The sequence below is a fragment of the Monodon monoceros genome, unplaced genomic scaffold (genome assembly GCF_005190385.1).
Source record: "Monodon monoceros isolate NGI ecotype Baffin Bay Population unplaced genomic scaffold, NGI_Narwhal_1 Super_Scaffold_5, whole genome shotgun sequence".
Taxonomy (NCBI): Eukaryota; Metazoa; Chordata; class Mammalia; order Artiodactyla; family Monodontidae; genus Monodon; species Monodon monoceros.
The window spans coordinates 101,180,869-101,202,095 of record NW_021703782.1 but is presented as its reverse complement, the minus strand read 5'-3'; the positions used below and the strand labels follow the sequence as shown (position 1 = coordinate 101,202,095).

The window sequence follows — 21,227 nt, the reverse complement described above, 5'->3', positions numbered from 1 at the left end:
TTTTTAGTTAAAATAGAGCTTTTTAGGGGACCTTGCTTGGGAGCACTTAAAAAAGAGAAGAAACTGTGTGATTTCATACTCCACTCACAACTGGTGCCCACCTGAAAATCCATTTTACCTCTTACACCTTCAAATTGGCTTCCTGCTCTCCATCTCCAGTTTCTACTTCAGAACTTTATTATTTCTTGCCTGAGCTTATATTGGTAGCAGTAAAAATAATAATAGCCAAATTAATCAGTCAAATTTTGTGCCAGGTGCAATGTTTAATGTTTCACGTGTTTACCCAATTTGTCTATTCTACTGCTATGTGGCTTTTTTTACGTAATTAATTGATTAATTAATTTATATATTTATTTTTGGCTGTGTCGGGTCTTCACTGCTGCACGCGGACTTTCTGTAGTTGTGGCAAGCGGGAGCTACTCTTTGTTGCAGTGCATGTGCTTCTCATTGTGGTGGTTTCTCGTTGCAGAGCATGGGTTCTAGGTGCGCGGGCTTCAGTAGTTGTGGCTCATGGGCTTCGTTGCTCCGCAGCATGTGGGGTCTTCCTGGACCGGGGCTCGAACCCATGTCCCTGCGTTGGCAGGTGGATTCTTAACCACTGCGCCACCAGGGAAGTCCTGCTATGTAGCTTTTTACATGCATCTCCCTATGTCTCAACCAAGATTTTCTTTCACAAATACGGGTTTAATCATGTCCATCTTCTGCTTTAAATTCTTAATTGGTTCCTCAGTATATCACTGGTTCTGGGCCCAGTCTTGCTTTCCAGCCTTATTCCACCTTTTGCATTCTTTACTTTTTTAAGGTACATCCAGTTTACTACTATATGAATTCTTTCACTCTTCTTTCCTTTATACATGTTGTTCACTATATCATATGCTTTCCTCTTCTCTGTTTGGAGAGCTCCTGTTCCTGATTATACTCAGATATTATCTTCGGTCTGAAAACTTCCCTGACTTCCCAGGCAGTGTTAGTTGCTTTCTTCACTGTGCTGCCATAGTACTCTATACCTGGTAACTTTATAACTACCAGTTCTCTCACTGTATTGCAATTATTTATTTACTGGTGTGTATTTTCACTGGACTTCATTTATTTTATGGGTTATTCATCTTTATATTTTCTGCACTTAACAGGTATTTGACATGTAAACTCAGGATATTTATGTTGAAAGAGCAAATAATCTATAGTTCATATTTCCAACCAGCTTCACACTCTCTGTTGCTGTTAAATAAAAGAAGAAGAAGAAGAAGGAAAAACAGGGTAATACAAAGCATTAAGGAAGTGGAAGATGTCATTATCTCGTTGGTTAAAAAAATGCATGTTGCTACCCAGCTCTGGACTTTTTGAGGGCGGAGCCTTTATCTTACCTCCCATAATGTACCAGGAGGAATTCAGCAAATGTTTGTTTAACTTAAATAAATTTTATCCCAGCCTGCTTTCTCTACTGTACATATCTCTAACCAAACAAATGCCCAGAATCTCTCTTAAGAATATTTGTGTGAATATATTTTAGAATTTAGGGTATTGGAATCCTGTTCCCAAAAATTGCTGCATTCTGGAGAGTATCAAAAGCCTGAGGTCAACCAGCTCAAGAAATATTTTTAAAAATGGTTAAGTGCTAGGTACTATTTGAGGTACTTCTAGTGGGGAAAGAAGAACAGTAAACATGTAAACAGACAATTTCAGTTACTGATAAAATGCTGTAAAGAAAGTCTGAGGTGGAAACAAGCTTGGCATGTTCAGGAACTAGAAAGAAGACGAGTGTGCCTGGAGAATGAGAAGAATGGCAAAAGATAATGTTGTAGAGATTAGGTGAGGGCCAGACCATATTGGCTTGGTGGACATTGGCAAGGGGTTTGCATTTTATTTTGGAAGCCATTATAGGGTTTTATTCAAATGGCCCAATGAGATTTTAATTTTGTCTTAGAAATGTCACTCTAGTGTCTGCATGATGTAGACCAGTTAAACTGCTGCAGTGGTCCAGGCATGAGATTAGTAGCTTGGTCCTAGGACTATAGTAATTGAGATGATGAAAAGTAGCCAGATTTGTGATATATTTTGGAAGTAGAGCTGATAGGACTGATAGATCAAATGTGGGGTATAAAGAAAAGAGAAGATCAAGGATGACTCCAAGGTTTGGGTCCTGCATAACTAAGTAATATCTTTTACGGAGATAGGAAATGCTTGGGGGTAGAAAATCAGTACTCTTGGCCATGTGAAGTTTAGGGATTACTCCACATTCATGAGGCAGATATTTATGGAACACCTAACATGTCCCAGGCACTGTGCTGAAGATAGAGAGATGAATAAGGAACGCAGAATTCTTGCTCTCATGGGGCTTACATTGTAATAGAGAAGATCGACATAAACCAAATAAATAGAAAACATAATATCTGGTGCTGATTGGCACTACGAAGAAAAATAACAAGGTAAGGAGAAGGAGATTGGGAAAGGGGAGATATTCTAGATAAGATTGTCTGGGAAGGGATCCCAGAGGATATGACATTTAAGCAGACACCTGAATGAAGTGATGATGCACTAGAGAAGAAAAGATAATTATAGGAGTGAAATCTTTGAGAAGGCAAATGGGCTTGGGACCTGGGGTGCAAGTGGAAAGATTGGCCTTAGTTAGGAATAGGAACTCTTCACCTCCTATTTTAGGTGGAGTGTGTAGTTACAGAAGCAGGAAGGTTGGCGGGATTGGTGATGGAAAGATAATTAATTCTCCTCTGGTGTCATCTGTTTTCTCTGTGAAGTGGGAGGCAGTATCATCAGCTGTGGCGCGGCTCTGGGGAATGGAAGGGAAGAGGATGTTAGAGATAGGAAAGTGAATTTAGTAGAGAAGTGTATTAATGTAGTGCTTGGCCATTTTAAATACTTGATCATGATTTTGAAGAGAGTTTAGTCAGCACGATTGCATGATTTTTCTCTAGCAACATTCACCTACTTGAGCAGACACAGAATAAGAGAATAAGTAACAGATTGGATTGGGGTTTTACCAGGTGAGTTCAACAGGGTAATTGGACCAAGGAAATTAAAGGTATTTATAAGGGAGGAATTAATGGTAGATAATGGATTCTAAGCTGAGTAAGGCAGGGAGCCAATACTTGAGGGAGCTCATGGATGACTTTAAAAGAATAGGAGGTAATTGGCTTTTTTCAACTGTGAGGTCCAGATTCCAAGCCTAAGTCTTTAGCTGCCTAGATGCCAGGAGTCCAGTATGTATCCCTGTTTGTCCCTTACTTTACCTTACTCCTCTCTTTTAAGAGACTCACAATTAAAACTTTATTTTTTTGCCTGCCCAAGCAATCTTAAGGAAATTTGAAATTTATCCTTTGAGAATGGAAAGCAAGGAGCAGCTGGGCATTTTGTGCAAGAACCTTTGAAGTGAAGAATGAAGAGCAGGTTTCAGAGTAGCTTGTTGAGGAAAGCACTGGCCCCTCCATGCCACCAAACTGCCTTTCTAAAATATAGGTCTGCTCATAACCCTCATTCTTCAAGAAGTAATCATTGGTTCCCCAGATCTATAAGATGACATATATAAGCTGGCCATAACCTATGGTTTTTTTGAACTTCATGTTCTATCACTCCACCTTTAGCCAGGCTGATCTGGGAATACTTGTCTTTACTGAGCTTTGCTGCTTCTGTCAGTGTGTGTGTATGAATGAGACGGGGAGAATTGAATAATGAAGCTGTTTATAGATACTGGAGGACTAAAAGGGAAACTGTTGTGAAGGCATTGCTCATCACTAACACTGTTTATATCTAATTACCATATGTTTGGTTATATATAACATTAATATCAGATTAATTTAGGTATATATAATTATGAACCCGTATGTGTGTAGTCTTTCTATTCATATAACATAGTTGTTCACCACTTTAAAATATTGGAGGGAACACTAACTAGGACTACATTGTAATGAAATTTTTGTTGTATGACTGGAAATAAATTAAATGGAATCAGAGATCAGGTTGCTTCATATATTAGAGTATTATATCTGACCACCATAAATAAAACCCTGAATTTAATATCAGAAAATATCTTTAATCCAAATACTTTTTACTTTAGTCATAAACTAATCTGAAAAATAGAATACTAAATTTCTATATTTTGGTGTAATGTTTAAGAATGAGTTTTTTTTTTTAATCTCTTTAAAATTATATGATGTCTTAACAATTTGGTAACAACAGAATTCTTTCAACTCTTGCATACCTTTTCATTCTACATTCCCAAATAAATTTGGTATGGTTACTTTCATTTTTATATAGTGTACTTTCTATTCCAATTATACAAAATTTTCAAGAAGATCTCTTCCCACTCTCAAAATAGTTTTTTGAATACATTTGTACTTTTCTTGCTACATTAATTATGTGTCTCCATACATAAGTATTGTGTGTACATATATATATTGTATATGGCAGATACATTTTCATGTGGTGGCTATCATAGCAGAGTTTGATGTAGACTGTATTTGATATTTAGCTGAAGAAACTTTTTTTTTAACATCTTTATTGGAGTATAATTGCTTTACAATGGTGTGTTAGTTTCTGAAGAAACCTGTTTTTCAAAGTTGTTCTTCCTTTTAACATTTTTTCTATTGCTCCCTCCCTTTTTTTTTTTTTTACTTAGGGTAAGATTTAGTGCAATATTTACTGATATGTTTATTGTTTTTGAAACAGGTATCGATTAAGGAACAAAAAGATCAATGCAACTGTAAGAACGTTTCCTCTTCTAAATAAAGTTGGTGTAAACAACACTGTCACAACCACAGCCGGAAATGTCATTTCTGTCATAGGAAGTACTGAAACAACGGGGAAAATTGTTCCAAGTACAAACGGAATTTCAAATGCAGAAAACAGTGTTTCCCAGCTAATTCCTCGTAGTACTGACAGTACATTAAGAGCTCTGGAGACTGTGAAGAAAGTGGGGAAGGTTGGCACTAATGGTCAGAATGCTGCTGGGCCTTCTGCAGAGTCTGTAACTGAAAAGTAAGTATTAGGTAAAAATGTTTAACGTGAGTAATTTAGCCATTTTATAAGTACCTGAGTATTTTTATTTATCCTGAGGAAAAGCAGTTAATCAGAATTTTTATGCAGAATGTTTCATGTAGTAGAAAAAGCACTAAATACCAAAAAAGTTGAGTTCTAGTCCTGGATCTGCAATTGAATAGCGGTGACCTTGGAAATTCACTTCCACTCTGGGTTTTGTTTTCTTCAACTGTAAACTGAAGAGGTTGGACCAGAATTCAGTTTTTCTCACCTTATTTCCTTGAACTTTAGGATTGAGTCCATAGAGGTGCCAAAAAGGAACTAAGTAGAAACCTAAGCAGGTGAGATGCTTGAGCCTCCAGCCCGTTTCAATTAGAACAGTTCCACTTTATGCTCTGTAATGATGTGTAGTTGTTAAGAGGGAAACCTTTAAAGCCAAACTCTGGGTTCAAATTCTGGCTCAGTGTTTCCCAGCTGTTTGATCTTAGGCCGGTTACTTAATCTGTTTTCCTCAGTTTACTTATCCATAAAATTGGTATAATAATACTACCTGCTTCATATGTTGGTTGTGAGGATTAAATGAGTTAATACTGCAATGTGCTTTGAATAGTGCCTGCCACATAGCACTCACTGAATATCTGCTGCTGTTATTATAACTACCAGTATTATTATTACCATTATTGTTGTTTTGGGGTTTCAGCATAAGATTTAATTTGGCGGAAAGGTTTTGGTACTTTAAGAAAAATGTTTTGGGCTTCCCTGGTGGCGCAGTGGTTGAGAGTCCGCCTGCCAATGCAGCGGACACGGGTTCGTGCCCCGGTCTGGGAAGATCCCACATGGTGAGGAGCGGCTGGGCCCGTGAGCCACGGCCACTGAGCCTGTGCGTCCAGAGCCTGTGCTCTGCAACGGGAGAGGCCACAACAGTGAGAGGCCCCCCCCAAAAAAGAGTTTGGCTTTATTCATCAATAGGTTTAAAAAAAAAAAAAAAAGTTTTAAAACTTCCCGATTATCTGAAAAGTTACTTCCACCTCTAATATCTCAGGCTTTTGTATTCTTTTAAGCCTCTTAAAATCTGAGCTAAAGCATGTTTAGATTGTTGCCCATAAATAGTCTGTCAGTGTCTATTATATACCTTTTGGAGAAAAAGCGTTATGCTAGGCACACAGTAAATTGCTAGGGATTTCAAATAATAAATGGATAGGTAGACATTTATATCCTTTATTTCTGCAATTAGCATGTGATAGGGAAATTTGTTTATCAGAGGATCCTTATAATCTTCCCTCAGAGAGATCTTCGAAGAGATAAATCAGAGAACATTGTCTAATTTAGCAAATGTTATTTACACACTAATACTGAGCTCTGATTTTGGCACTCTTGAAAATACATGAGAGTGCTGCAACTGAGACGTAACACAGCCAAAAAAAATAAAGAAAATTTTAAAAATAAAGAAAAAAGAAAGTACATGAGATGTAAAAGATATCTGTGCATTTAAGAAACTTATGAAGACATAGTTGGGGAGACAGCATTTACATAAATGAAGCAATATTGGGGTTGGATTAAAGGATAGGAAAATTTTATATTGCTGGGTGAAATATGATAAGATTTAGATAGGTAGGTTGGCACCAGATTATGGAGGTCTTGTGTTAAATATATTTAGAAAATGAGCTTTTGAAGGGTTTTGGCAAGGTAAAGTTGTAAAACCATTTTATATTCATACGGTGAAATGTTACTCAGCCATTAAAGAATAAGGTACTAGCACATACTACAATATGGATGAACCTTGAAAACATTATATTAAGTGAAAGAAGCTAGATACAAAAGCCAAATATTGTAGAATTCCATTTATGTGAATGTCCAGAATAGGCAAATCCATAGAAGACAGAAAGTAGATGAATAGTTGCTAGGGGCTGGGGCTGGGGGACAAGGGGGTGGGGAGTGAATGCTAGTGAGTACAGGTTTCTTTTAGGGGTGGTAAAAATGTTTCAGAATAAGATAGCAGTGATGGTTGCACAGCCTTGGGAATATACCAGAAATCACTGAATTGTACACCTTACAAGAGTAAATATATCTTAGTTTTTAAAAAAATGATGGACTAGAGAAAACAACTTTCAAAAATAAATCAATCTCGGTAAATAAATCATTTATTCATTCAGAAATTATGATATGTGCCAAATACCAGGACAATTGGCATAGTTAATGAAAATGAAGTAGATATACTCCCTGCTTCTAAGAGTCTTCCAGTGTAGTTTGGGAGACAGACATAAACAGATATCATATAATATATTCTGAAAGGTACTGTAATGGAGTTGTGTTTCAAGTGTTATTAAAACACAAAAAATAACAATAATTCTACCTGGAGTTACTGTGGAAAATTTTTTAGAGTTAAGGTGATGACACCTGAGCCATTCCAAAAGTATGGCTAATTAGGAAGGAAGGGTCTTGTCAGTAGAGAAAGCAGCAACAGGCAAAAGCATGTAGGTAAGAGGGCCTGCTGCAAAGGACAGCCTAGAATCCTAAATTCATCTAGAATCTAGCTGTCTGGCTAGAATGGGACTGAAAGTTAGCTTTTTCCTTAAGTCTGGATTTTTGGGATAGCTTGCATGATTTCATAAGGCTATGAACCTTGTCATGGATTTTGGTACCTTTTTCCTGCAAAGTCTAAGAATTTGTCATTTCAAAGTACTTATCTGAATTTTATGGTATATAACATTCTGCTGTGGAGGACCAGATACTCTATGTAAAGCACTTAGAATAGTTTCTGGAATGTGCTCATTAATTGATTAGTGTTACTTATTATTGTTAAGAGGAAATCCTAATCATTTTCCGTGTTGCCTTTATTGAACTTCAAAATATAAGCACAGCACTAAAATATCTTTAAACTCTAAGCCATTTGTACTTACTACTATTATCCACAGTTTCTTATTTTCTGCATTTTAATACACAATTACACATAGAAGTAAACATCTGCTAGACTATTCTCTGCTAGACTTAAAGGCAGCCCATACTCCTTGTTATTTATACTCTTGCTTTAAAAGAGCTTCTCTAGTTTGAGAAAAACCCTCTAATCTAGTTGAGATGCAATGTATTGAATTCCTGCATCATTAACAAGATCTTTTTCTTGCATCACCACATATCTCAGCTCTGCCAAAGTTTGACTTCTTCAGAGGGCCTAAGAAGCCATGGTGAGATCCTCTGGAGCTGATCGCCTGGTGAATCAACAAAGAAAATCCTTTGTGTTTTTAAAAAAAAAAAAAAAAGCTTGTGTGTTTTGCATCAATTTAATGAGTAACCATTTCGTTGGCATTCTGTTCATCTAGCAGATATTTACTGAGTACCTACTACGTGGCAGGAACTTTTCCATTTGTCCAACAAATATTTACTGAGTGCCTCCTGTGTGCCAGAAACTGTTTTAGATCCTGGGCATGTAGCAGTTAACAAAATGGACAAAAATGGCCTTTCTTCAATAAGTTTACATTTCAGCTAATCTAATGCTTAATATTTAGAGCAGTCCTTCCCTTTACATATCTGTCTTATTTGTGTCAAAAAATTCTACTGGTAAACTATATTGTTTCTGTTGAGAAGTTATTGAACAGGATTTTTTTTAAACTTCCAGTAGGAAAAATCTTTAAGTATGAGTAAAAAGGGACTAGTGGGTCACATTGTGCCTGGGATTTGTTTGCAGTTTTTTGTTTTGTTTTTCACCCTCACCAAAATATGAGATCTGTTACTATAATCTTGTGAATTAACAGTGTCAGGTGGTAAGGAAATTCATGGCCTTATTTGTCACTGTGGAAATACCTGAAGCATTTGCTGTTAGTGGTCACTATAATTTTATGAACCATTTCTACTGAGAAAGACTTTTAACAGTCATAGATAGTGATTTATCATTTGCCCTTGTTAAATTTTCTCTCCAGTAAAATTGGTTCTCCACCCAAGACTCCTGTAAGTAATATAGCGGCTACCTCAGCTGGGCCCACTAATGTTGGAACAGAGCTGAATTCTGTGCCTCCAAAATCCAGCCCATTTATAACTAGAGTACCAGTATATCCTCAGCATTCTGAAAACATTCAGTATTTTCAAGATCCAAGGACTCAGATACCCTTTGAAGTCCCACAGTACCCACAGACAGGTAAGTAATTTTAGACAATTCTAAGAAAAAAAGAAACTACAATATAACATTTGTTGTAATAAGTTAGTGAATCATTTATATCTGTCTAGAAAATCTACATTAAAAAATTAATCCTTTGGACTATATGACCCCTAAGTTTTCTTCCTGTCCTAAGAATCTATGATTTTACATACCAGTAGTTTTAAGATTCTCATTCCTACAAATCAAATGTAGGGTCAATGGATGAGCTTTAGTAAGTTCTGTATGTCCTCTGAAATAAGTATATTAAATGTTTGGTTTATATATACTTTAAGTATAATTTTGGAAAGACAACGCACAACTTACATAGATTATGAAAGAGGTCTTTAACCTCTGCTCCCCAGAAGGTTAAGAATCAGTGATGTAACTAATTACTTAATCTAAAACCTGTGGCAATACATGGCCTAGAAGGAAATTTACCAGCCACCTGTTAATAGCTCATCAAGTGTTTTTAAGGAGCAGTTTAACAAATTATTGAACATTAATGATTTTCATATAGTGGTGTCTTGAAAGTGTGTAGTGTCTTTCTAAACCAGGGGTAACTAAAGTAAAGTTCAAAGCTTATTTTATTTTCCAACATTAAAGGCTGCTTTAGACTTTAAACCATTACAAAATGTTAAATTTTACTAAGATTACATTAAATATTCCTCTTTCCAATTTTCAAGGATACTACCCACCACCTCCAACAGTACCAGCTGGTGTGGCTCCCTGTGTTCCTCGCTTTGTGAGGTCCAATAATGTTCCAGAGTCCTCCCTCCCACCTGCTTCCATGCCATATGCTGATCATTACAGTACATTTTCGCCTCGAGATCGAATGAATTCTTCTCCTTACCAACCTCCTCCTCCGCAGCCGTATGGACCAGTTCCTCCAGTACCTTCTGGAATGTATGCTCCTGTGTACGACAGCAGGCGCATCTGGCGCCCACCTATGTACCAACGAGATGACATTATTAGAAGCAATTCTTTACCTCCAATGGATGTGATGCACTCGTCTGTGTATCAGACGTCTTTGCGGGAAAGATATAACTCATTAGATGGGTATTATTCAGTGGCTTGTCAGCCACCAAGTGAGCCAAGGACAACTGTGCCTTTACCAAGGGTAAGTGATAATGGAAATAGGAATGCTGATGTAGTGTAGTTGTTAAGACTCTAGAGTCTGGTGTTAGACCATTCAGGTATATATCCTGGCTCCTCCACTTACTTATTGTTTGACTTACGGAATTTTACTTGACTTCTCTATATCAGTTTTTTCGTATTTGATGGAAATCATAGTAGTACCTACCTCATAAAGCTGTTGTGAGGATTAAATCAGAAAAAGCAAAGCTCTTAGAACTGGACCTGATGCATATTCATGCTCAATAAATGTTATGTTTGGATACGAAACTGATGAGAAGGTAAAAACAAATCTTCAAAATACAAAGATAGGGCCTATTTTTAGTATCCCCACGTATATACATATGATTTTCCTAAACCAGAGAAGTGAGTGCTCAGATTTTACTTTTAACATTTGACTAAATATTAACCCTTTCGTTTAAGTGTATGGAGAATAGGCTAGGGTGACTTCCCTACTGTATTTTTTTTTTTGTCCCAACAATATAATAAATGTTCACATTATTTCCACAGAGCGTAGTTAAATTTATTTACCACTCCCTAGATGATTAAGATTGTTTCTTTTATCCCCCCTTAGGAACCTTGTGGTCATTTGAAGACCAGTTGCGAGGAGCAGATAAGAAGAAAGCCAGAGCAGTGGGCACAGTACCACACTCAGAAAGCACCTCTTGTCTCTTCAACTCTTCCTGTGGCAACACAGTCACCAACACCACCTTCTCCTCTATTCAGTGTAGACTTTCGCACTGATGTAAGAAAGGTTTTAATTACTTGATGTTGCCAGGGATAGGTCAGACAACTGACTTCAGAGCACTCGTTCAAGCCAGAGTTAGCTATGTTGGATATTTTGCATTGGTTTGGTGGCAGTTGAGTTTAATTCAATAAGCACTGAGTATGTAAGCACTATGGCTAGGCATTGTGATACTCTGAAGGCCACTAAATCACAGTCCTTTTTCCACCAAGAATTCAAAAATCTTTCCAGCAGTATAGTTCTCATTATTTTTATGGCTTTTATTAATAATAAGATTTATATCCACCATTTATTGAGCACCTACTTGTGCCAGGCACTGTATTAAGCAGTTATTTTATTTAATTCTTACAGAATCCTTAGGGGGCAGGTATTACCCATATTTTGCATGTTAGGAATCCTACTCAGAGAAGTTAAGTAATTTGCCCAAGTAGTAAATTCACCCTGTAAGTAGCTTGGATTTGAATTCTGATCTATCTGAGGCATTTCTTCCCTACTTCACAAGAGGTGCAGAAATGCCTACTGTATTATTTATGGTGTTTTAAATCACTGTTAATTATTGTTATCATTTCAAAACAAGTTTTTGTACCAGGATTATTTTAATGTACCCTGTTTTCAGTACTGTTATATTTAGAGCAAACCATTAATTTTTTTTTTGATTCATCTGGTTTATTTCCTATCCCTAGAGATACTAAAATAAAATTTTTTTCTAGTCTTTTCATTAGGAAAAATTTCAAACATATGCGAAAGTAGAGAGAATAGTAATAAACTCCATGTACCCATTACCCACAATTATCAACTCAGCCCATCTTCTTTCATTTGTACCCCCTCTTCCTACTGGATTATTTTGAAGTAATCCTAGACATCATATTTTTCCATCCATAAATATTGAATTTTTAAAGTAGATCCAAATTTATCTCATCAAACTTGTACTTCTTCAAAGCAGCTAACCATCTTGACAAGAGTGATAGAATTGCCACTTGCTTAATATAAAAATGTATTTGTATTTATCTGTGTATGTGTATGTGTGTGTTTTCTTTTGCTTTTTTTCATTTTTTAGAGCACTTTGTACCATGTTAGGGGCATGCTATAAATTGTTGATTGGTCTGTATAGTATCAGTCAGGGGTTCCTTATGAGTTCTTAAAGGACAAAGTAAAAAAGAGAAGGCATTCTCTTTTCTATTAATATGTAATATAAATACAAATAATATAAATACTATTTGTTACTTATTACAGTTTTTTATATTAGTTGTTGAATGTTTAATTGTTCACTATAAAGTGCTGTGAATTCTATAATACTTTATATTAGTTACAAGTTTGTAAATTTAAATTTCTTACCAATTGCCTGTGCCTTTTTTTTTTTTTTTTTTTCTTTTTTTAATCAGTTCTCTGAAAGTGTGAGTGGCACAAAATTTGAAGAAGATCATCTTTCCCATTATTCCCCCTGGTCTTGTGGCACCATAGGTTCCTGTATAAATGCTATCGATTCAGAGCCCAGAGATGTAATTGCTAATTCAAATGCTGTGTTAATGGTATGATTTGGGGGGCAAGGGTTGTCGTGCATGTTGACTCAAGTTTTAGAATGATTGAATGCTTTCATCTTCATATCGTTGGTATGTTATTCATCTGTAAGCAGCAGAGTTACATTTAGGTAAGCCTGAAATAAATTGCACTTAATGTTTAAATTATTTGGGCATAGTTGAGTGTTTTAAAGTAGATGTTGGGTTATCATTGAGATATACAGCTAATGTTAAATTTACCAGAAAACTTAATTTAATGTCTTTTGAAAGCATGTACTTGTATTATTAGCTGAAGTAATTGCCAACAATCTTTTTATTGATTTTCTTTTATTTGTGCAGGACCTGGACAGTGGAGATGTTAAGAGAAGAGTGCATTTATTTGAAACTCAGAGAAGGACAAAAGAAGAAGATCCAATAATTCCTTTTAGTGATGGACCTATCATCTCAAAATGGGGTGCAATTTCTAGATCTTCCCGTACAGGTTACCATACCACGGATCCTGTCCAGGCCACTGCTTCCCAAGGAAGTGCGACTAAACCTATCAGCGTATCAGGTGATCCATTTAACTAATACTTCACCTGATAATGTTCTAGCACTGTGCTTTTTAATCCTCACTCTGTTAGATACAGAACATTTCTCTCCGTTTAACAGCCACAGTAAACTCAGAATTAAATGGCTTAGCCAGGAGAACATGGCTAGTTGGATAAAATATGAATTTTTGGGAAAAGTATACATTCACACCTATATTTGATTTTTCACTTTTCTGATCATTGTTTCTTTCTACGTTTCTATAGATTATGTCCCTTATGTCAATGCGGTTGATTCAAGATGGAGTTCATATGGTAATGAAGCTACGTCATCAGCACATTATATTGAACGGTAACGTTATGCTTAATTCTTTAGGATTCTCTCTTCTCAGAGTACAGATCCTACTCCCAGTTATTCATGAGCTGTGCTTTGCTAGTTTTAGCTATATAACAAATTTCTGGAAAAAATTTTACATTTGGAATAATGACTGAAACTTTCAGGGTTGATCTGATATGTAAAACATATATATAGGACTTCCCTGGTGGCTCAGTGGTTAAGAATCTTCCTGCCAGTGCAGGGGACACGGGTTTGAGCCCTGGTCTGGGAATATCCCACATGCCACGGAGCAACTAAGCCTGTGTGCCACAACTACTGAAGCCCGCCTGCCTAGAGCCCATGCTCCGCAACAAGAGAAGCCACCACAATGAGAAGCCCGCGCACTGCAACAAAGAGTAGCCCCCGCTCGCCACAACTAGAGAAAGCCTGCGTGCAGCAATGAAGGCCCAACTCAACCAAAAATAAATAAATTAAAAAATATATATATATATATATAGTATATAGTCATTATGTAGTCATTACTGCTTTATTTGCTTCATTTATTTCACTTTTATAACAGTGAACATATTTTTCTTTAAAGGGACAGATTCATTGTTACTGATTTATCTGGTCATAGAAAGCATTCCAGTACTGGAGACCTTTTGAGCATTGAACTTCAGCAGGTAGGCTCTGTGTCACTCAGCTTTGAATTTTTTAAAAAATAGAATGACATTTAAAAGTTATGGATGGAAGCTGACTTTACTTTTTTTTCCCTCTAGGCCAAGAGTAACTCGTTGCTTCTTCAGAGGGAGGCCAATGCTCTGGCCATGCAACAGAAGTGGAATTCCCTGGACGAAGGCCGTCACCTTACCTTAAATCTTCTAAGCAAGGAAATTGAACTGAGAAATGGAGAGGTAAGGAAACTGAACCTCTCAGCTTCATGCCCAATATATTTGCTGTTTGCTGCTGTTGCATGTTATTTTATGCCATTACTTAGTGCAAAATTTGGCTTTTTCTGGTGGATGATTGCTTTTAAAACTTAAGAGTAGAAATAAAATTGTAGTCCCAGATTTCTTTTTTTAGATCAATCATTGGGACTCCCATTTTAATTTAAAAGGGAAGCCCCAGTTTCCACAGATATGAAATTACCATTTTTCTTAATTACAGAGTGATTATACAGAAGATGCAGCTGATACTAAGCCTGATAGGGATATAGAGTTAGAGCTTTCAGCACTTGATACTGATGAACCTGATGGACAAGGTGAACAGATTGAAGTAAGTACTGCAGTCACACATCTAGGAGGCTTTACTCCATTGGGAATTAAAGTACAGAATACTTTCATACTGAAGGATTAACATTTTATTTTCATAGGAGATCCTGGACATACAGCTTGGTATCAGTTCTCAAAATGATCAGTTACTGAATGGAACAGCAGTAGAAAATGGGCATCCAGTCCAACAACACCAAAAGGAGCCCCTGGAGCAGAAGAGACAGAGTTTAGATGAAGACCATGTGATTCTGTGAGTGTTAGACATAAAATTCATAACCAGTGGGCATAGGGCATGAAGAAAAAGAAATAGATGCATTGTTAAATTCATTTTTGGTTTTATCCTATGAGGGGAAGACCTTACGTAATAAGGCAGTGATTTGGTCAGTCTGGATTTTTAGGAGAGGAGAACTAAGTTTTAACTAACCAAGTGGTCCATTTTAGTAGCCTAAAACTTGTTTTTTGTTGGGATAAAAGTTTATGTTTATGCTGTAGCATCAGGTTATACTTCCTCTAACTGATAGCCAAACATCAAGACTACAAAATGGAGAACTAAAACCTAAATGAAGGGTTTCCCTTTTTAAAAATCTTGCTAAGATATTTTTGGCCTTTAGTATATAATTACTGCCAAAAATATGGGCTAATCTTGAACTTGATAGTTTGTTGGCCTTAAATTAACCAGTGTTCTAATTTTTTATTATAATTTTTGGAAAATGGGACTTCTTTAGTGACCTCCGATACTTTTTAGTGAAAAACACATGCCTTTGCTAGGGGCTCTTCAAGTGTGTTACAACTTTTATTCAGCATGTATGGTTACTCTTAAAAGTTTTCACTTAAAGCTAATTCGTTTTCAATGTCATTTATTTTCTCCCAGGGAGGAGCAAAAAACAATTCTGCCGGTAACTTCTTGCTTTAGTCAGCCACTCCCAGTGGCCATTAGCAATGCGAGTTGCCTCCCTCTTGCCACATCTGTCAGTGTTGGCAACCTCATTCTGAAAACTCATGTTATGTCTGAAGATAAAAACGACTTTTTGAAACCTGTTGCAAATGGGAAGATGGTTAACAGCTGAAAAGAGGTTCATCTTTCAAATCTGTGACCATACCATGGAAGCATTTACACTAGCTTTTTATATATATAATATATATTATATAATGTATATTTTTTTTAAAAAAAAGATATTACTGGGGGCATCCATTTCCTGTGGACTCTTTGATACTTCAAGCCCTCTTGCATTAGCATTATGAAAAAAAAGAAAATTTACTTTACTAGGGTAACACGTTCACTTTCCAGAAGTGATTGGAATTTGGACATTTAACTTAAGCTTCAAGCAGCTTTTTATGAGTTTGTAGCAATCCGGTGCAGTAACTGAGCCATTTCCTATTTTAAATGGCTTCTATAGAAAATTAACAACTCAGTTATTAAACTAGCAGGATCCTACAATGATACATCTAGTGAAAGTAGACTTAATTAACTTATTTATTTCTATTTTATGTTTCACTGAGAGAAATTTCCATCTCATTCCAGCTGCTTTATTTATCTTTTTCATGGGACTTTGCATGGATTTTTTTTTCTCTTTTTTTTTTTTTTTTTTTTAAATTTTGAAGAGTGGAGTTAGATGTTCTTACCATAGAATTTTACAGGGTTATATACTAGCTTTCTTTACTGCATTATATGTAGGAGTGTGGTGCAGTGCTTTTATCTGTAGCGTTTAAATTTTTTTTCAATTTTCCATTTTTCAAAAATAGTTTCTGCTTTGTTAATATTTATACACAGGCTACTTGTTGAAGTAAGTAATTAAATATATAACCAAGTGCCTAAGTCTTTCAGCTGATGTACTAGATATTAAATTCTCCTAAGTTATGCAGAATCGTTTTTACAATTTTGATAAATTATGCACTAATGTAATGGCAGTTTTTTAAAATGCAGATTTAAGCCTGTACATTATGAATCTGATGACTTGGCAAAAGAATCAGGTGCTTTCAGCTTTCTTGAGAAAACCCTGTATGTAGTGTTTGCACTGACTAACAAGATGGTATTGCTGGGTTTTTAATTTAAACTAATTAATTTGGATGTTCATTGCATTATCTTGGTTAAATATTGTTTATTGTTACTTCATGTTGGGGTTTAATTTTCCTTGTTTTTCTGACTGTTAGGTTGATAAGACTATGAACCATGTAATAATAGAACATTGGCTAACCTTTATTCATACTTAAAAACATGAATAATTTCTGCCCTGCTAAAATGTGACTGAAAAGTGTTTTGACTTGGCATCTGAAAGTATGCAGTATGTTCAACCAGCCAGGCTCCAGATTTGTGGGAGGTATTTTATTGAAACCTAAATTTCAGTCAACATTTGAAAACAAAAGCTGGGCATTCCTTCTGGGTGATCTTACCTGTAGTTTGTGTCTTTGTTTTTCCCCCCATTTCTTTAAGATTAGTTTAACTTTTACTATTATTTTTAATTAACTTCTGTGAAGTTGTTTACTCTGAAAATTGTACTGGAATATTTTAAGCCAAGCTGATCTTTCACCAGGTGTACTGTATGTAAGGGCTTTTCCTGCTAGCAAGATGCTTAAACAGGATCATGTTATTGGTCGTCTGAGCTATTTAGTTGTTTTACAAAACCACAGCATTGTATCAGATAAGATTTTGATAAAAAGTTTTGTGCACATTTCCAGGGGCGGGAGGGTTGACATTTCCCTGAAATTTCTTGATCAGAATGAGTAAATACTGGTGTTTGATACCTGTCTTAATGAACATGCTCATAAGGTGACTGATAAGTTGTAAATATACCTGAGAAACAAAGGGGTAGTTTTGATATTCTGGTGTCAGTATGGAAGATCTTACACATTTGTTTAATACTCAAATGTATGAAGATGTTTGTTTGTAGCATAACAGCACAGTAGCCTTGACTTAGTTTCCTTGGTTAGTACTGTACCTTTTTGCCATGGCCAGTGCCCCCATCCCTACAAGGACATTTTATTTATTTCACTCTGTAACCTGAAATGAATAGGAACAAGAGTTTTAAACCATGTTACATTAACTTATTTCCGACATTATAAATTAGCCTAGGATATTACAGGAACGTGATTGTTATATAATTTATATCAGAACCTTTCTATAAATATGCGCTTATTACATTTGAAATGCTTCCAATGTACTTTATTTGCTGTTTGTATTTCCAAAAGGATATGCAAACCAGTATGTCTATTTCATGGATATTTAAATAGTGAGATCTTCCATGTTGAAGGTAATGTATTTTTTTTTAAGATTTTAAAATTGCTATTTTGTTACAAAATAGAGACCTATTAACAGTTTGAGAGCTCCTTATGTGCCCTCAGGGAAAGAACCCTCTGTGCAACAGAACTACGCAAAACATCTTCAGCACGTTCTGAGGGTGAATATATACTACATAAATTGATCTTGTGTATTTAACCTTATCTTTTTAATTTTAAAATTGAAGTTTTGAAACTTGGTTGTGCTCTGCTGGAGGGGGTTGGGATAAACTGCTTAGGTGTTTGCCTACTTGTCCAGTGAAATTACATTTGCATCAGTGTATGTATATACCTGCCAACTTATTGGTATGTCTCAGAACATTTATATTAAAATAATGCTTGTCTTGCAGCAGGTGATCCCATAAAACAGTAACTCCCTGTTCTTAAAAACTTACTCTCTTCCTCACTAACAACATAGGAATTGTTTCTATGTTGGGATTTTTCGGTATTGCATCCTTTATGTAGTGATCATCTTCTCTTTCTCATGGTGTGTTGGATGTGAAACAAAGACATTGGTTCTCTGCCATTTGAGAAGGAAGAGCAGTTTATCTGATCCTTTTTATGAAAGGTACCTAATGATACCATAAAGGAAAAAATTACAAATCGGACCTAGAATGTGACTTTTTAAAATAGGGGGCATTCCCTGTCATTTGACCGTTTACCAACATGTTGTGATGCACATATTTTTGAAATCAAAGGATATAAAGCAATAGGAGAGGAAGTTTGTAATGTTGTCAACTAAACTGCATATGTGGTGTATGGTCTAATAAGGAAAAAGTAATCCGAGGTCTGGAAAGTGGGAAAATGGTGAGGCTTTGGTTTTGTTCTGACTTCTTGTGTTTTTAAAAATTTCTAGTCCCATTCTGAAGACCATGTGCCTCATTCAGATACTGTGATGTAGCATCAGTAGTTCTTTCTTTGTGGTCTCATTTCATCTTAGGAGTCCTGGGAAAGTTACTTAAGTATGTCATCTAGTTGGTAACTGAACAAAGCAGATTCCTTTGCCTTTCCTGCCATGACTTACTTTCAATACCATCTAGTAAACCAGCGTCATGCATGAAAGTTGTGCATCGTAATTTTCAAGAGAAGGTACTTCAGTGGGTCAGTGGCACTGATGTTTTTCCTAGTAACTGTTGACTCTCACAAGAGGATAGTAAAAGAAACCTATACTAGAACTGAAATTTTCCATTTGTATGGATCTGGTCACTTTCACTCACGTTTCAAGTTGATTCTAAGTTTATAAAGCACATCCCAGTTTTATATGCTGCCTTGAGAAAATTACCAGATGCACAGTGATTTGTAGGAATTAAAAATGGGATCATTTAAACATTTGAAAACATTGTTTTAAAAACCATCTAGCTTGCTTTTGCATTTTAGATGTTAAAGCCCATGTTGTCTTGTTAACAGGCGTGGCGTTTGTAATGATCAGATTCAGCATGTGATTTCAACTTTGAATATTTCTTCCCTAGCTTCTAGAGTCATTTTCTGAGCAGACTGTCACCAGTATTGGTGACTAATCATTCAAGGGGAAAGTTGCATTGCAACTATGTATTAGTTTCCTGGAAGAACTTTCCCTGTGTTTTAGTGAATGAAGAGTGTTAATGGGATCACTTACTGTAACTCCTTCTGTATAAGAACCCCTTCTGCAAGCAGAACACAAATGAACATGCTCAAGGAGTATCTCATTTTCTGGGTAAATTGAATAAATTTGCTAGTTACTCCTTTATAGTAGTGGTTTCTTTGTATCCCTTTGCTGGCAAGGGAATACAAGGAGTCAAGGCCACCAATCAGAACACCCCACATTTGAGTGGAGTCCTGTTTTTACTCCAAGAGCAGTTATTCCCCCAAGTCTGAAATTGGCAGTTTTTTTTTCTTTTTTTAAATAAAAAAATTTAAATATCCTTAAACCAGTGGAACACAGACACTGGCTGCACTTAGTACTGCCACAAGCCAAGGTCATTTGCATATATTCCATCAATCTGTCAAGAATTAGGCCTCACTTTATAACCCAAGGCATGGAAGTGCATGCATTCTCTTAGCTGGGCAAACAATTATACTGTAGTTGTGATACAACACATGTGGCTTTTATTTGTACTGCACATATCCACTGTACAGCCACTTGGGAGTATCGTGGTTAGCTTGCAGCAACTGCTGTCTGCATTTATACTGTTTATTGCATATTCTTTTCCCTGGAAGTGAAAGAGAAATGTTTTTCTTGTTGCATTGATTACATTTTATAAATTTGCTTAGCTGGAAAGTTTGGGAAAAGAGGCCTGTTTGTCAATTGTACAACCGATTGTGAAGCTCTAGTGTGAATATTTTTACGTCTGTATTAGACATTTTCTTTGCAAATCTATTGTTCGATTGAAATGTAAATGAAATTAAAGATGGTGTACACCCATCATGTAAAAAGCAGGCACCATCTCTAAGATGGATTTAATGCTCATTTTTAAGGCATATACTCAGCTTCTATTTAAAACTATAATTTAAAATAATTCTGTACAATGAAATGGGGAATATATATGGGAATAAATTCTATTCCATTTATTTCAATTTGAATTTCCAAATTGTAATGTTTCCCTTTGTGCTATAGGAATAGGATTAAATGGGGGAAGGCTGGGATTCATAAGGCCTGTATATGGGGGGAGGGCAGAGATGGAACAATGAGGGTTGTGATGATAGTGAATAGCAAAGAGTGAATTCTGTGTGTTTTTGCTGTAGCACTGAAGTGAAGAGATATTAGCTTTGGCTGTTCACAGAATAGAGCATCATGATTTTCAGTGTTTGAGAGAAAATTGATGGAAAAAGTTTGCAGTACTTGACATGTATTTGCATGCACAAAATAAAATTATTTGTCCACCTTAAAAGTTGTTTGTTTAGTGTCAATATTAAGTTTATAGTGCATTTTAGTTATCTTGACTTCCTTGGTAAATTTTTTGGTTTAACTAAGCTACCAGGTTACTCCTTAAGATTTAAACAATCACCTTGCCTCATGCATTCATCACTGGGAAGGATCTGAAAGAAATGAATAGGCCAGGGAGGTTGAAATAGTCCTCAATTCAATCAATCACTTTGTTCATTCAATATAGAGTACTTTCTGTATGGGAGATGAGGGTGTAGATAATACTAGCAGTTCACAGTCTAATGGAGAAAATAGGACAAATAGATAAATAACGAATATGAAGCAATATATTACAGAAGTATGAAGACTGTTCTGTGGAACCTCAGAATGTAACAGAAAATGGCCTGAGTGATTCTAGACACCATTTTCACTGGGCCTTGAGTAGTTTTACTCATTCACTCAACTGATGAATTTTAAGCCCCTGTCT

The 21,227-nt window shown here is 36.0% G+C and overlaps 1 protein-coding gene across 2 annotated transcripts in view; it reads left to right on the top strand.

The window, feature by feature from the left end:
* Nucleotides 1–16,216, top strand: part of RC3H2 (ring finger and CCCH-type domains 2) — a 46,944-nt gene extending 30,728 nt beyond the window's left edge. For both annotated transcript variants that reach the window (XM_029201951.1, XM_029201953.1), the window contains exons 10-21: nt 4,681–4,989; nt 8,904–9,118; nt 9,802–10,235; nt 10,824–10,994; nt 12,377–12,523; nt 12,851–13,064; nt 13,306–13,390; nt 13,956–14,037; nt 14,134–14,268; nt 14,522–14,629; nt 14,727–14,875; nt 15,497–16,216. In XM_029201951.1, the coding sequence (XP_029057784.1) occupies nt 4,681–4,989; nt 8,904–9,118; nt 9,802–10,235; nt 10,824–10,994; nt 12,377–12,523; nt 12,851–13,064; nt 13,306–13,390; nt 13,956–14,037; nt 14,134–14,268; nt 14,522–14,629; nt 14,727–14,875; nt 15,497–15,692 (2,245 nt within the window). In that variant the 3' untranslated portion in view covers nt 15,693–16,216. The remainder of the gene's footprint in view (nt 1–4,680; nt 4,990–8,903; nt 9,119–9,801; nt 10,236–10,823; nt 10,995–12,376; nt 12,524–12,850; nt 13,065–13,305; nt 13,391–13,955; nt 14,038–14,133; nt 14,269–14,521; nt 14,630–14,726; nt 14,876–15,496) is intronic.
* The last annotated feature ends 5,011 nt before the right edge of the window (nt 16,217–21,227 follow it).